Genomic DNA, 15,142 nt, shown 5'->3' on the forward strand with positions numbered 1-15,142 from the left:
CCATTGATCAGATGGCACGGATGCAAATTCTATAAAAATATAGTGTAGGTGTAAAATTTGAACCTTTGGATTCAAATCCAAACCAGATAACGTATGAAGGTTTCTTAAGTGTTGGCACCTTGTGACAAAGAGTCTTCAACTCGCCCCTCTGCAGACAAACCGGAGCTCAGCGGGGTAGCAGCGTTGGATGGAGAGCGCTCCTCAGATTGATCATAATTGCCCATCAAAGCCTTTCTTATAATGGCCTCCAGGCCTATTGAGTTTCCAGGCGTTTCTGGGGCTGGGTTTTGGCGGATGTTTACAGGTACTGTGAAAGAAGAGATCATTATAAAGGTTAATAGTTGGCCGAAAATCACAACAGTGAGATGCAAAATGGTCAGAAAAGTAAAAAAATATGTAAAAACGCTGTTAGGGAGGACGAAGAGCATCAGCAGTGAATAGAGTAAGATATCAAAAAATACAGGATTTCTACTTGTTGGTATACACCAGCCTGAGTGTTTCACACTTGTACTTAAATTCAGTTACAGATGTAGCGTTGAGTGAATAAATAAAAATTAAAAAAAAATGGTTGAGCTGCAGCCTCTTCTCCGCACACGCACGCACGCACGCACGCACGCACGCACGCACGCACGCGCACACACACACACACACACACACACACACACACACACACACACACACACACAAAGAGACAGCACATCAGCAGAGGCAGTGAAACCAGGTTAAGTTAAAAATAAATGTTCTGGCAACAAGAACCTTCGTTACTGAAAGAGCAATCAAAGCCTTGGTGTAGGCCACTATGCAAAACACCTGTTAAATTTAAAACCACTGAGCAGCTTCAGTTCACACTTGTTAGCACCTGTATTAGAGCGCAGAGGACTGTGGAGAAACCAGAAAACTCCACTCAGCGTTTACTAAAGCCAATTTCCAACTCTGTCCTGGTTTTAGATTTCTAATGGACTTACTAAAACTTGTTCTTTATCTTCAAGATTAAAAGACAAAAAAAACCCTTAAAAATGTATTTAGGAAATGGCAGGAGATGCACTGTTTGGAACCAAACTGACTCAGAGAACAAAATTAGTGCAAAAAATTACTCCAGAATCAAAGCATCCTTTTAAATTCGTGATAGATTTGCAAAATCTAGAAGACTGGCTGAGAGAGCAAGGAATGCACACAGAGTATAAGCGCAGATTTCAAGCATGTGTTCCTCTTCAGTAACAGCACGGCAATTTAGATCAGAGATCGACAGCCGAAGAAATATTTGCCCTGATATAAAAGCGTGCTCTTCTGTCACAACCTGACAGGTAATGTTTGGAGTTCAGCAAAATCTGAATATCCTATGACTGATTACTAGAGAGGAGTATATATACACATGAAGGTGTGCTGACTAAAGGTTTTCTTTATGCACTGAATTCTGTAGAAATATGACAAAACCTGAACTCTGTTACTGCTAAAAGTACCTTTGCTGCCTGTAATACATCTCTGTCATGTATACTTCTTGTATCAGGTAATGTTTTCCTCCTAACAGCTCACTTCAAGCTTGGCTCAGTTACATTAAGATACCAGCCTTTTTACACAGCAGAAATGTGTGAGGATCAGGTCTAAACGTTCTGCAGGACCGAGCCAAAGCAAAGGCAACACACTCTTGAACAATCCACCTGTGCCTACAATACTGCCAACATCTCCCACTTGCATTCCAAATAAATTAGCACTCCTAGTGTCATATATCACAGCTATGTCAGGCACAAACTAAGACATGCTTTCCTCCCCTGGCATTAAAGATTGATGCAGTAAAGTGTTTTCTGTGGTTAGTTTAAATCATCTCCTTCCTAAATATTGTGCTCTGAAAGGGAAACTACGGCAAATACATATTCATTCAGTCCACTACTGTTTCAGTTGCAAACTGCAGCTATGGCAAAAACAAGCAAACAAAAAAAAACCCTCAGGATTTTTTTTGTTTGTTTTGTTAAACACTTTCAGAAACAGTAAACAGAGTCATAATTGTCAGCCCAGTTATATGAAAACTATGTGTTTAAATTCAAGTTAAGCAACAGAGGAATTCACAGGCTAGCATAAAACTGCAGAAGATGATCGTCTCACAGAGATATGGAGCCCACCACCACCCACAATGCTCTCAGACATGTGCCCATTCCAACCACACCCATCTTTGACTGATTCTAGCGGTGCATTAAACTGCACGTCTTCAAACTTTCGTGGCTGCCTCTTGCACGGTTGTGATGTGCCAAAGTACACAAAACTGACTTTGCGTAACAGTACAAGTCTCCAAGAGCACAGTTTGCTGATACAGTCTTAAGTACTGTGGTTGGTAATTAGCCAAAGCTAGCATTCAAATCAGAGCTTTGTGTCTGCACACAGAAATGGATTGTTAGCTAACGCTTCCTCACCGATGGTGAGACTGTAGGAGGAATTTAAACTGTAAAGGTAACATGTATAGATGCTCTCATACATTTTCTCATATCTAACAAGTAGGAGACCAAGTCAAGCCTACACTGCACCTGCAGCACACTTGAGCAGAACTTGAAAACATGCAGCTAGCACTGTTCCCCAGTGAGCAGCTGATAGCTGTGATCCATGACAGATTAAAGTCTGCCAAGGTGGTGGACATCAATCTTCTTAAACCTAAATCAAATGTGGTGTAGTTGTGTAAGTACAAAGACCGGTTTTTCAAACAAAACAGAGCTAAAATGAAATTTCTGCACTTGGTCAACAATATCAACATGACTGATTTCTTTCTACATTTATTTTACTTCACACTCATGTAGCATCTGCCTCTTGCAGACCCTGTATTAACCACACAAAGGAAGATCAAGCGCAAGTTGCATTTTGAATGTTTGACTTTATGAAAATGCAAAGTTATTTTTGTTTGTTGATGATGCCAGTTATGCAATTCTTAGGTAAAGCTGCCGATCCATTATTATCAAGAAGGCACGGGTATCTCGGCCTAAACGTTCGCTCATTGTTCTGCTGTTTATTAATAGCAATGTGGCTTAAATGATTACCTGCAGTTGTAGATGCTGGCATATTGAAGATTTCTGTTCCAGGCTGACCAGCATCTGAAAGTGTAAACAGGGTTTCTTATTTACGCTCCATTTAAATTAGAATAACATTGTTTAGTACTGAGCACTCGGTAAGACCAGTCCTGATGTCAGACTTACTGAAATCAGTTTCACTTCCCACTACTGAAATCATCTTCTTGATGATTTCCTGTTTTTTTGATTTCACAATAGCCGAGTTGCTCTCAGTCAGTTTGCTGAAGAAGGCAGGAGGCTGGGAGGCATTTGGAGGAGAGTGGGAACCCATCCTGTAGAAGAGAAAGTACTATGATGTCAACATGCACACAGACACAAACTAACCCGACTCCTGTGACAAGACAATTTAATAAGCACACATGTAAATATAAGGGCTTCATCATTTTAAAATTGCAAAAAACTTCCAAAACAACAACAACAACAACAACAACAACAACAAAAAAACACTCATTTATCCAACCATCTACTGGTGTGCACTGCTGTGACGACAAGCCCACATTTTTTGTACTCAGCTGTGGTACCTGCCTTCTATACTGAGAATTTCCTAAACAGTTAAGGTGCTACATTCAAGGCATCAGGTCATGCCACCTTATCAAGGAGCAGATGCTCTTTATTGACGTTAAAGCTCCTCCTTTCTCCTACCTCAGAGATGAAACACAGCACAATCAGTTGTTAATAAATGCTGAAACCTGGCAATCACAATTTATGGCCCAGAGGATTACGTGACAATCATGCCACCCACTTCGGTTGTAAAAACTTTTTCAGTGCAACAAGGCTGCCAAACAGATACGCAATCATTAAAGTTTCCTATTTCTCTGACTGAAGAAAATAAAAAGTAGGTTTATTAACCCAGAAGCAACTCTGTTATCTGGAGCACAAACTCCGGAAACCACAATCCAATGTCAGAGTCTGTCACTGTCCTTTAAACATGACTAAACTACACATACACATGTGACAGGTACAGTATATATGCAAGCACAAAACAGTGGGCTACTATTTCATGACCAGGACCTAAATTTTGACATTGTGTTACAGAATTTGCTCAGTGAAATAATCTAATTAGTGGTGCTAAATGTAAATAAACTGTGCTCATAATGGACTTTTTGGAGCGGACTCTTGATTTTCATGCTGCTGCTCCAACCCAAATCCAAACTTACCCTTGCTCTCCCTGCTCGCTGGGGTAGGAGGCTCCTCTCTGGACTTCAGGTTCAGAGTTGGCTCCAGCAGGAGACACCGGTTCGATGCCGTCAATAGAAACACTGACAGGTGATGTTTTAGGCTGAGGTGGAGATCTGGAAAACAGCATGAATATCATAACTTTGATTATCCATTACATATATTCTATGACATAAAAATCTTTTTATCACTTATTTAAGATAAGACAAAAGGTTAGATGCACTAATTGCACCCAACAGAGATTCCTACCGGTCTCTGTTGCGTTCTCCACCAGGTCCCTCGGCATAGCGGGTCCCCTGAGCAGACTCCTGTGAAGTGGGAGGGGGCTGGGAGGCACTGGGTGGACGGGTCAAGTCCAGGACAGGAGAACCGTGGTAGCTTTGCTGCTGGCTCTGCCTGTAGTCTTTAGTTATCACCTCCTGTTTGGGTGAAGATTATCAACATCAGACATTACACAACACTGTCTGAGATAAACTCTATCAGGAGACCCGTGTGTAAGGATTTTATTTTACTCTAAAGAAAACTAAACACATTCGACATGCATGCATTTGCTTTAATACAAACGCCAACTTCTTTTATAAAGCACTTCTAATTATTAGATTATTTTATGCAGTAGTTGAGAGGGCTTACGCTGATGTGCTGTGCCAGAGTGACCACCCTTTGGCTGCCTTTGACACAAGGGGACTGGGGCTGCTGGCCTGGAGACAGTCTCTCTTCAGATGGAGAACGGTAAAGACCGTGTGTCATAGCTAAGAGTCGAATCCAGAAAACACACACACACTTTAAAAATTAGTTTGGATTTTCAGGTTAAGGTGACATAATTCCAAACCTTTGGAATGTCCTAAAGAAAACAAGCATTTTTTTTCCTGAGATGTCTCTACACTCATCCAGACTTTTGTAGGCTCAAGGTGCAAGCTTTGGAAAAAATAAAAGAAGAAGAAGAAAAAGAAAATATATCTAAATATGAGTAAGTGTGAAGAGGTCTCAAGATATTTTCAGTGCACACTTTGCATACAGCCTTGGCAAACTCATCTTTGACCAGAAATGGTGCTAAAATTGACAGGTTTTGCATCAGTAACTGAAATGAAGAAGTTCAAAAAGACACTTTTACATCCTCCTTTATATCACTTGAGGGACTTAAAAAGTGTGTACTGCATGTTATGAATAGAAATAGGCTATTACTATCATACTAGAGTACAAAACCTAACTCCAGAAACGCCATTCAGTCGAGGGTCTAAAACATTCTCCCTGTAAGCTCTCGAGAGCACTACAGCACATGGATTTCAAGACTTTGTGTCCTTTGTGTGTCATATCTCGCTACGTGTTTTTCTTACACAACTCTTACACTACATTATTCATTTCAGAGGATGATGTAAGTTGAAAGAGGGGACCAGGATTGACTCTGTGAATCCCAGAGAGGGAATGAGTGATCCTGTGGGGACAGCAAGCTCTGCCTTTTGTTGTTAGCTAGAAAATACATGAGAGACTGGGTTCATTTCAGCAGCAGCTTTATAAGCACCTGTATTTCTCTCTGTGGATCCATCTACTGTTTTGTGAACAACATCATCCTGGTGTTGTCATCTAGCTCAACCATCTCATCAGCTTTGACAAGCATGCTTCTCGAGTACATTAGCTCGCAACATCCAAAAAAAAGAAAACCTAAATAAATCAGCATAGATTACAGTGAGCAGTAAAACAGGAACATGCACAGATTTGGAAGGCCAGAAGCTGTAGTACCCCCTCCCCCTGATTCGCTGAAAGTGTCTCCAGTCTTTGCCGTGTTACTTCCCCTTCCCACCTGCCTTCTCTGCAACACTGGTGCACTCTGGGACCCCAGGGAGTGAGTTTGGTGGATGGTAATGCTTTTCCTGTTTAATGAAACTATCAGACCAATTTTCTATTTCAATGTTCTTTTTCATCTGAGTTACATATGTTTGAATTACAGCAGTCTTACTGAACAGAGGGTATAAAAATACTACTCTGATGATCTAACTGTCTGTGGTGAAATATTTTCTTAATGTAAGCAGCCGAATGACAGGGAGGAGGGTGCCACATGTTAAATTCAAGTCACATCCTCTTAGGAAATAAAATGAACATAAGCAGCAAAGGATGCTCAACCTAAATGTCCCACCAGCTTTAGCTACCTTAAAGGACACCTAGGATCTTCTTGGAAAAATCAAGTTTTCACAAAAACACTATCAAAACTCATTCAAGCTCGCCAAATTCTTTTAAAAATTTAATCTAATCAAGTATTGTCCAATTTGGGAAAGCTAGAAGTAAGGCTTTCCAGAGGGCACCCTTGGTGGACTTTAAGTCTATAAAAGGGAGAAACTGGGAAAAAAGGCAAAAAAAAAACAACTACAGCATTGAAACAAAAATGTAAATGAATTCTGCTGATCTGATAATGCCAACCACCACAGCGTGCAATAGGCCACACACTGACGGGGGAGTGGGTCTGGGTGATGAGGGGGGACCCCTGGGATCCAGAGCGTCTTACCATTAGTGGCGCTGCTGGCAACAAGCGAGCCCATCTCTGGCATCCCCGTTTCACAAGAAATTTGACGCATAATAATTGCGTTTATGAAGTTGGCCGCAGTCATGGTGGTCTTACCGAGTGATCGGAGCTCTTGTTCCTGAATGGACATCTGTTTGTTTTGAGTCTTTTCCCTACTAGGTGTACCGCTTTCTCCACGGCCAGGAGGGTTGTCTGACTGCAGAGGCAGTAGGTGCTGGGGACGGCCTGAAGCAGAGGTATAAGACCCGGGGTATAGTCCACCTGGGCTGGGGCTGGACAGCTTGGGGTCAGATTTACTGGATGGGCCATGCTGGTCCTGAAAATGTTTGGGTAGACCTCCCCTGTTTTTGCCTGCATCGCGACTCTGCTCTTTGGGTGCATTTAAATCCATGGCAGTTGGGTAGGCCTCAGAAAGCACACCTGTCCTTTGGAGATGGCTAGGGTAAGCTTGGTAGTGGGATGACCCTGAGGGCATGGACCTAACAAAGCAAACACATTTAAAAAAGCGAATTGTATTTATAAAAACAAACAAACAAACAAAAAGCGCGTACAACTTTTTATCTGTTTATTCAAATTTTCTGTGTTAAAGTTCAGTTTACCGTAACACAGATGAGCCGGAGTGTTCGTTGACAGAAAGACTTTTCCCCCCAGTGTGCAGGACACTTGGCCTCTGCTGGACGTTTTCCTGGGTACGAGGCGACACTGGGGAGTGCTGGTGGCTGTGCGGCTGGGACGCAGGTCTTACGCTGCTGCTGCTGCTTGACAAGCTGTGCTCTGTACCTAAGTAGCAGAAACAGACTCGTATAACTTTGCAAATTCCAAACTAGATTCGTAACTTAAATAAAAATGAAGAACACCATATTCTCCACACCTGGTCGCCAGATGGGGGCATGCTCCACATTTCCAATAGAGCCGCCCTTGTCTCTCTCACGCTCTCGATCCCTCTCTCTCTCCCGGTCCCTTTGCCTTTCGCGGTCCCTCTCGCGCTCCCTTTCCTTTTCCCGATCTCTCTGACGGTCCCGTTCGCGCTCCCTCTCCTTTTCCCGTTCCCGCTCCCTCTCACTTTCACGCTCCCGCTCCCTGTCACGTTCACGGTCTCTTTCACGCTCTAAAGATGAGGCCGTGCCTTGCATTTTGCTCATGTGTGAGGAGCCAACTGCACATGCAAAAAATGGGAGAGAAAGAGAACTTTAGAAATAAAAAGAGTGCAACATATTTATTGTGTGAGTCTGCTTGAGTGAAATTAACTGTACCGGGTGAGATGGGAGAGGTGGTGTAAGGTCTGCCAGGGAAGCCGGTGCTCGTCCCAGGGATGTAAGGGATGCGATCCACTGTCCCTGGAGAGGGAGGGACCAGTATGTGTGATACCTGAGAAAGATCGATGATCCCTAGAGGACAGAGAAGGGTCAGCTGATTACAGGGCATAAAAATAATGAGAGGCTGTCAACAGTCATGCAAATGTTTTATGAGGGAATGTGATATTTATATTTATTAAATCTGAAATGATGGACTGACTATGTGAAATTCTATATTTCTGACAGATAAATGGGAAAGCAGAAGCAAATTACTAAAACATAAACCCTTAATAGATTCTGCTCTAGTGTTCTAAGACAAAGTAATAAATGAGTCAAGATGTGTTCCTTCAATGCGTTATATTGGAAAATAGTCTGACTGGCAGCTCCCTCAATCATCCTACATGACAAATTTTCAGCAACCACTAATGCAGTTCAGTTTTTTTCTATTATATTTATTTGTTTTTGTAGGAAAATCGTGGAAAATGCCATAATAAAGGACAATAAGACTCTCCCACAGAGTGTGATGACAAAATCAAATGCTGCTTTATTACTGTACATCAGCTGACTATAAATAAACTGTCCACCAAATTGATTTAAATAACTCCGAGCATGAACAGCACTAACATTAAATTTTGGCTTGCAGGTGCTTCTATTAATAACAACCACCCTGCTGTTGTTTCATACTCCTATTTGTATTCGTAGTGCAGGTGCAGCACACTTGACTGCACTTTCAGTTAGTGACTGCCCTTACCCCGAGGAGGGTAGGGCAGGGGGACAGCCTGGTCACGTGATGGAATGCCCCTCATGATGTCAGATGAGCGCTGTGCAGCCATGGCAGCAGCTGCGGGCCACTGATGCATCTGCTGAGAAGTGATATAGTCGTTGAGCAGCGTCTGCCGGTTCTCCAGGGCGGCGGTGTCAGGAAAGCCACGGATGATGTAGGGGTAGTGGGGAGAGTATGGAGCGCCGGAAGCAAGGGGCCTATGCAAGTAGTATGCTGCTGTGTATAAACAAGAAGATGATCTATCAGGAAGTCACTCAACTTGGAGTAAAACTCTCATCACATTATCACACAAATGCCTTGCAGATGATTAAACTGTTCTCTAATGAGGATGGGGGCAACATGTACACACTATAATGGACACAGTACCTGAGTCGATTGGGATACTACGACCCATTGCAGCAGGATCAAAAGCTAAGGAAATGTGACGGTACATTTCATGTCCCAGACTCGGAAACAGGGTCTGCTGATCTGGAAGAGTGGAAAGTGGTGATTTGGTGGTAGTCATCTCTCTGGGGGTTGGTGTGGCTTTACGCTCCTGAGTCAGATTCTTACTGGAAACTGGTGGGGGAAATAAAAAACAAAAAAAATTAATAGGAAACAGAATAATTTTTAGTACAGAACAACTCTTTTACATGCCTGTCACACATATACACGATTTATGCATTTTCATATACTTCTTGATTCTTTTTTCGTTTAAATTACAAACTCTCAATCATTTTAGCATGTGATATACTTACCCTCATGCTGCCTTTGACCTGCCTCCCTGGACAGTGGGGAGCTACGATGTGAGGATCCAGGGTAAGGTGTCCTTAAGGCTCCTTTATCATCGTAGCCCACTGGGCTGTGATGGGCTTTGCCACCCTGCTCTGACCCCAGCGTCAGTGGAGAAGAGCGCGATATGGGACTAGCTGTACTGACCACTGCACTGGGGCGCCCTTTAGGTGCGTCTTCATATCGGCTTCTCTCAGTACGCATCTCCAGGTGTGACTGTGTACCGTGATAGGGACTGCCCATGATGGAGCGGACATCATGACGTTTCCCTGAACTAGCCACCTCCTGCTTCATGGACGATCCCTTCAGAGACCACAATGGGAATTAACTCAGTTAGCAAGCATGAAGTGTTTGATTGTCTCTACACGTGTCATTAGCATTATCTTTAGTGTGTACCTGTACAATGATGCCCTCCTTTCCAGGCTGTCGGAGCTCTTCCCTGGGAATGAGGTGGATAGAGCGCCCAGCCTCCTTCACTATGGTCTCTCGGCCTTTCATAGAATCAGACAAAGAGCCAGGCCCACGAGGTGGGGGGCTCTCTCTTTTCATCTGTTTAGGTTCCCTCCTCATGTAGGTATCCTGATCTAGATGACGAGGTATACCTGAAATTTTAATATATGACTATTATTGATCTTCAAACAAGAGCAGGAAGCCTAGTGTTCTCATTTCTTTTCATAATTTAGCCATACGTGAGCCAAAGGATAAAGAAACATGAGCGACAGACACAAAGGTTTTATAAGCTTAGCTGAATAATCTGGGGTTCGAGATCTGCTACCTTGTGAGATGGAACCACGGATGTGATGAGAGTCCTTGTAAGAGGCATGGTGGGGACTGTCACTATCATGAGGCATGGCTCGTCCAATCAGTCCTGAGGTGGAGGGACCAAGGAGGGAATGGTAAGGTGTAAGACTATGGTGAGTTATTTCATAAACAATCAAAGTCAAACCTCTATATGTCATCTGTTACCTTCACAGTTGGCAGCAGACAACGATTCCCTCATAGGCAGTCCCCTCGAGATGCCTCCTTCCATTACATCATAAGGACGCTTGAGGCCCAGGATTTCCCCAGACTGCCCTCCACCTCGGCCCTCATCTTTAGGAGTCTGGGATGCTGAGCCTATAAATGACAAAGATCTCAGTAAATATACTGACAGTATTTCTTAAGGTATGTGCAATTTGAATCAATATTATTTCTAAGATTAACTAAAAGCAACACAGCAAAAAGTAGGACAATACGGCCAAGTGCTACTTACGATCATATGTAAGAATGTGCCCACTAATGCCCTCATAGAGCACATGTCCTTTAGACAGGGCCTCATCGCGCTCCCTCTCAACTCGGCTGGCACTGTCCTCAGTCATTAGTCGCGCTATGGTTCCCTTATAAAGCGAATCAGCCGGCGTCCCCTGTGGAAAACAAAAAGAAGAAATGAGACCTGTACTTTGTACCATCAGTGTGTTGTAACAGAGAATCAAAAAAAAAAAAGAAGTCTGATTAGGATTTTGATATACAAATGACAGTGAAGCCTGACAGCAGACAACCTTGACTACAAGCAGACTTGGTTAACAATCCTCATTTCGGTAAAACTAAACAGTGCCAACGTCATAACAAAAAATGTTACGGAAATGACAAACTTTATATCACGAGTGTTAAACTGTTATTTACAATTACTCCACTAATTAAAAACAACAAGAAAAACAAGTGAACAAACATCTATGGAAATTTAAGCTGACTGTTCTTGAGTCTAATCAGACTCAACTATGTCAAAGAAGGAAAACACTAAGTTAAAAATAAGTACAGCTTGAGGTTAAACATTTCAGAGGAATCATCAAGTGAACCCACTCACACAACTTGAGTCACGTCACTAAAGTGGACATGAAAAGTAGTAGCTTAGGGAACATTGTTACTGTGTTGCTTGCAGCTTTTCCAAGAAGACACTGAGGAAGGACGAGGCCAGACTAGCATGGTTTCTTATTATAGGATCAGATGGCGCTGACTTAAGTTACCCGCACCTACCCTTTAAGAAGAGGCATCAATGCTATATGGATTCGTGCACTGAACAGTAGCCTGCACACTAAAAAGGTATCGCTCTAACAATGGAGATGTTACACTTTCAGCCATCTCTCCTTTTACTAATCCACAACAGCAGATAGAAGCCAGTATGGCAGCTGGATATGATATTACAGTGGGCATATCAATGACTGGTTTTGCCCGCGCCTAGAGTAAATAGATAAAGTAAAGAGGGAACAGATGCGGTACATTGTGTACCTGTTGCTAAGGTGACGGGGCCACCCAGAGCTGCAGTTATGTCACAGCACCACGGAAATCCACCAGCCTTATGACCTCTAACCAGCTCTGCTGCTCTCGTTTCCATCAAAAGGACAAAGCTCAGACGCATGAAGGCTGCTAAAATTGACTGTGGCAGGTATAAAGACATAAAGCCTTCAACTTTATGAGCAGAAACCAGTGATGGCATCAAAATGAACCAATGAAGTACTGCTAACAATGCGTGGCCCGTCAGTGTATGAGCTGTACATGCTGCTGTCGCTATGAACCTTGACTTAATTTAACAGTGTTAGTTTCAGTTCAGTATTACAAGGGGAAATGGTGAGCTAGGGCTGGGCAATAAAACAATAAAGATAATTATTGCAAAAAAATTCTCCCCTACAGAAATATGAGACATGGTCAATATTAACCTCCTAAGACCCGAACTCTTCCACTACATGCTTTTTAAATTTTTCATTGATATTTGGACATATTGGGGCCCGATGAATGTAAAAACAAAGAATTACCAGATTTTTTTTTTTTGCCTTATTTTTGTTTTTAAGAAAAATGAGAGCCACATATGAGCATATTCGTTTAAAATCTTGATAGAACAGTAGCAGTATAATGTCCTCATAAGTGGATAATCAGGCCCTTGTAGAGCAAAATTCAGTATTTTGGTCTAAATAACCCAAAATGTGATGGCCACATATGTGGACACCAGATCCTAGGAGGTTAAAGTCAATAAAAGCCAATTCATGTTTTGAGATATAACACGAAAGGGTCAATGACATCAATCATGTGGTTGGAATTGAGTTGGAGCCAGCATGCACCTTGCTAGGTGGAGGCAGTGTCAAAAATGTGTGACATAACAAGACCGTGGGCTGTTGTTGGCCCATCAGTCAGAAGGAAGAGCAAAGTTTTAACATACAAAGACTCCTGCAGAAGCCGTCTTTGCTTTTCATGTTGTATTTTTTTCCCCCTATCTTTGATTTTCTCGAGATCTCTGCTGTCACTCCTTTCCCTTTCCCAGCCTGTTTATTAACAAATCGGCATTCAACCAATGCACAGTGTCATCTATGTCGAGCAATGTGCAATTGAGATTTTGGAGGACTGCACAGGAGTAGCGCCGCTTGAAAAGCACTCTCCTTATATCTTCACTTAGGAACAAAAATGAACTTTTAAGCTTGACTTAAGAAACTGATTTGATTTAGATCCTAGCCGTACGTGCTAGTTATGATGTCAAACAAAAGCAGGTCACTTCTAAACCTGCATACTGGGGAATTATTTATAAGCGTGTTCAGTGAATTTGAAAGGTTGCTCGGAGGTTCCTCGAAAAGGGGAAGAGAACAGTTTTCCAGTTGTGTTGTAATGCACAACTCAAACTAGAACAGAGTCAGCAGAATATTATTAACAAACACGAGGATTGCCCCACCCAACAAACTGTACATATGGGAGACTGTTGCAACGAGAGTTGTAACAGTGGTCAGGGATTATCTGTAGGTTACATCATCAAACCAACAGCCTATGAGTATTTTCAGTGGAAACAACAAGAACCTTTACATGAGTAAAATTCTTTGGAAAATACAAATAAGCCTGTTGTTATTTTCTGAATAGAGTTTGTCTCTCCACTTTTGTACCAATTTTGAACTTTATACTGGAGCATTTTTAACTCCAGTATAGCAGCTATATTACAAGGACTACTTCAGCGGTCAGCACTCACCTGAGTAATGGAGCCGCCTCGATAGGGAATTGGGGAATCAGGATGCAGTCTGGTCCCTGGGATGCCTTTAGTGATACTACCCCCCTGAACAGCTGAAATAGACGCTTTAAGGACAGTAAGAGAGAGACAGCTGTCACTATAATCCAACATGTAAAGTCACATTAAGAGTAAAAAAGAGGAATGCATTTAACTGGAAATAAATATTTGAAACTGTTTTGCAAGACCACCCGAAAAGAAAAAGTTGAAGCATCACCGAGTACAATCACTTCTGCACATACAGATTTGGGCAGTTTCTCTCAATCTTCACATTTTCCCAACATCAGTGAACTCAACTACCCACTGACTTTATAATAAACAGATAGATGAATGACCAGACAGAGAGAGATTGAAAGTCTAGCCTAGGTTACATTCAGTACATTTAGAAAAGTCACTCCAATTTGGTGTGTTGGAATAAAAAGCAAGTCATGATTTGACTTTGTTCAGAATCTGTGGCTTATTGCTTGTAATCAGTATGGCAGTAAAACAGTGGGAAAAGACAGAGCACCCACCACGTCCAGCAGCACTATCATGAGATGGCCCTTGGGCTGACAGGTTATCAGCTTGGGAGGACGAGCTGTGAGGGGACAGCTGTTCCTGCTTTACTATTGGAAAACCACCTGCTATATATTAGATTACAGAGAGAAAAGAGAACAAAATGAATAGGGACAATTTTATTATCCTTTATTTATCCAGGTAAAAGTCTCATTGAAAGTAAAATCTCATTTTGAAGACAGACCTTGCTGAGAGGGGCAGGGCACAATAATGAGAGAGTATCAATCCCCTCAGCCAGATTTACTCACCCCCTTTCCTCTGATCCATCCAAGGCACCCCCATCGGTGCGGAGGGCATCTTCCCATGGTCCAACCCATGAGCTGGGCTGTGCAGCTGTACTGGTGTGCCCTGTTTATTTAATTAAAAAAAATGTACATGGTCATAAGAACAATATGTAGGATCACTGATCAAAACAATTACATGATTTCTACTCTCAAACTATGTCTACTTAATGTTATTGGTGTGGTGCTGTACCTGTGTGATAGAGCCTCCTGGCTTGGAGGAGGAAATGAGAGGTGGAGGCTCTGGCATTGTGAGCGGTCTCACTGCTGCTAGCCTTCCGCTGTCCTGCGGCAGTGAGGGGTGGCCTGATGGCTGGAACGCTGGCAGATGGATGAGATTGTGAGAATGAGATTTGAGCAAGTGATCTTTAGACAAAGGCTTAAAAAAGCAAGTTAAGTAGACATGGATTTGCTAAATGTTCTCACAGTACAGATAAAAGATTATGTAAAGCAGCGGTCCCCAACCTTTTTTGCGCCACGGACCGGTTTATGCCCGACAATATTTTCACGGACCGGCCTTTAAGGTGTCGCGGATAAATACAACAAAAAAAACTTAGTACCGGTACCGAAAAAAAGAAGATTTATTCATAACACACGTGAAAAGACCCAGGAAAACTGAGTTAACGATAAAAACAATAACAAAATAATGCTGAAAACCGATAAAAACCCTGAAAACCATACATTTCAGACCTGAGCC

The 15,142-nt window shown here is 42.4% G+C and overlaps 1 protein-coding gene across 4 annotated transcripts in view; it reads right to left on the minus strand.

The window, feature by feature from the left end:
• The window catches only part of ncor2 (nuclear receptor corepressor 2), a 91,495-nt gene that overhangs the window by 2,819 nt on the left and 73,534 nt on the right, over positions 1–15,142 (minus strand). The window contains exons 24-44 of one of the 4 annotated variants that reach the window (XM_086313626.1): positions 14,639–14,766; positions 14,413–14,512; positions 14,122–14,229; positions 13,574–13,677; positions 10,844–10,994; positions 10,558–10,707; positions 10,367–10,459; positions 9,988–10,193; positions 9,558–9,894; positions 9,187–9,378; positions 8,788–9,033; positions 7,995–8,129; positions 7,613–7,897; positions 7,341–7,521; positions 6,838–7,220; positions 4,857–4,975; positions 4,476–4,645; positions 4,208–4,342; positions 3,177–3,322; positions 3,021–3,074; positions 119–307 (exon numbers count right to left, since the gene is read on the minus strand). In XM_086313626.1, the coding sequence (XP_086169752.1) occupies positions 119–307; positions 3,021–3,074; positions 3,177–3,322; positions 4,208–4,342; positions 4,476–4,645; positions 4,857–4,975; positions 6,838–7,220; positions 7,341–7,521; positions 7,613–7,897; positions 7,995–8,129; positions 8,788–9,033; positions 9,187–9,378; positions 9,558–9,894; positions 9,988–10,193; positions 10,367–10,459; positions 10,558–10,707; positions 10,844–10,994; positions 13,574–13,677; positions 14,122–14,229; positions 14,413–14,512; positions 14,639–14,766 (3,612 nt within the window). Of the gene's footprint in view, positions 1–118; positions 308–3,020; positions 3,075–3,176; positions 3,323–4,207; positions 4,343–4,475; positions 4,646–4,856; positions 4,976–6,837; positions 7,221–7,340; positions 7,522–7,612; positions 7,898–7,994; positions 8,130–8,787; positions 9,037–9,186; positions 9,379–9,557; positions 9,895–9,987; positions 10,194–10,366; positions 10,460–10,557; positions 10,708–10,843; positions 10,995–13,573; positions 13,678–14,121; positions 14,233–14,412; positions 14,513–14,638; positions 14,767–15,142 lie in introns of all 4 variants that reach the window. The other 3 variants (XM_086313625.1, XM_086313624.1, XM_086313623.1) reach the window with 3 other exon arrangements.

Source organism: Aulonocara sp. 'chitande type north' Nkhata Bay, linkage group LG12, assembly GCF_057382095.1.
Source record: "Aulonocara sp. 'chitande type north' Nkhata Bay isolate Kocher_YH1m ecotype deep benthic linkage group LG12, A_spYH_male_GT1.1, whole genome shotgun sequence".
NCBI lineage: Eukaryota > Metazoa > Chordata > Actinopteri > Cichliformes > Cichlidae > Aulonocara > Aulonocara sp. 'chitande type north' Nkhata Bay.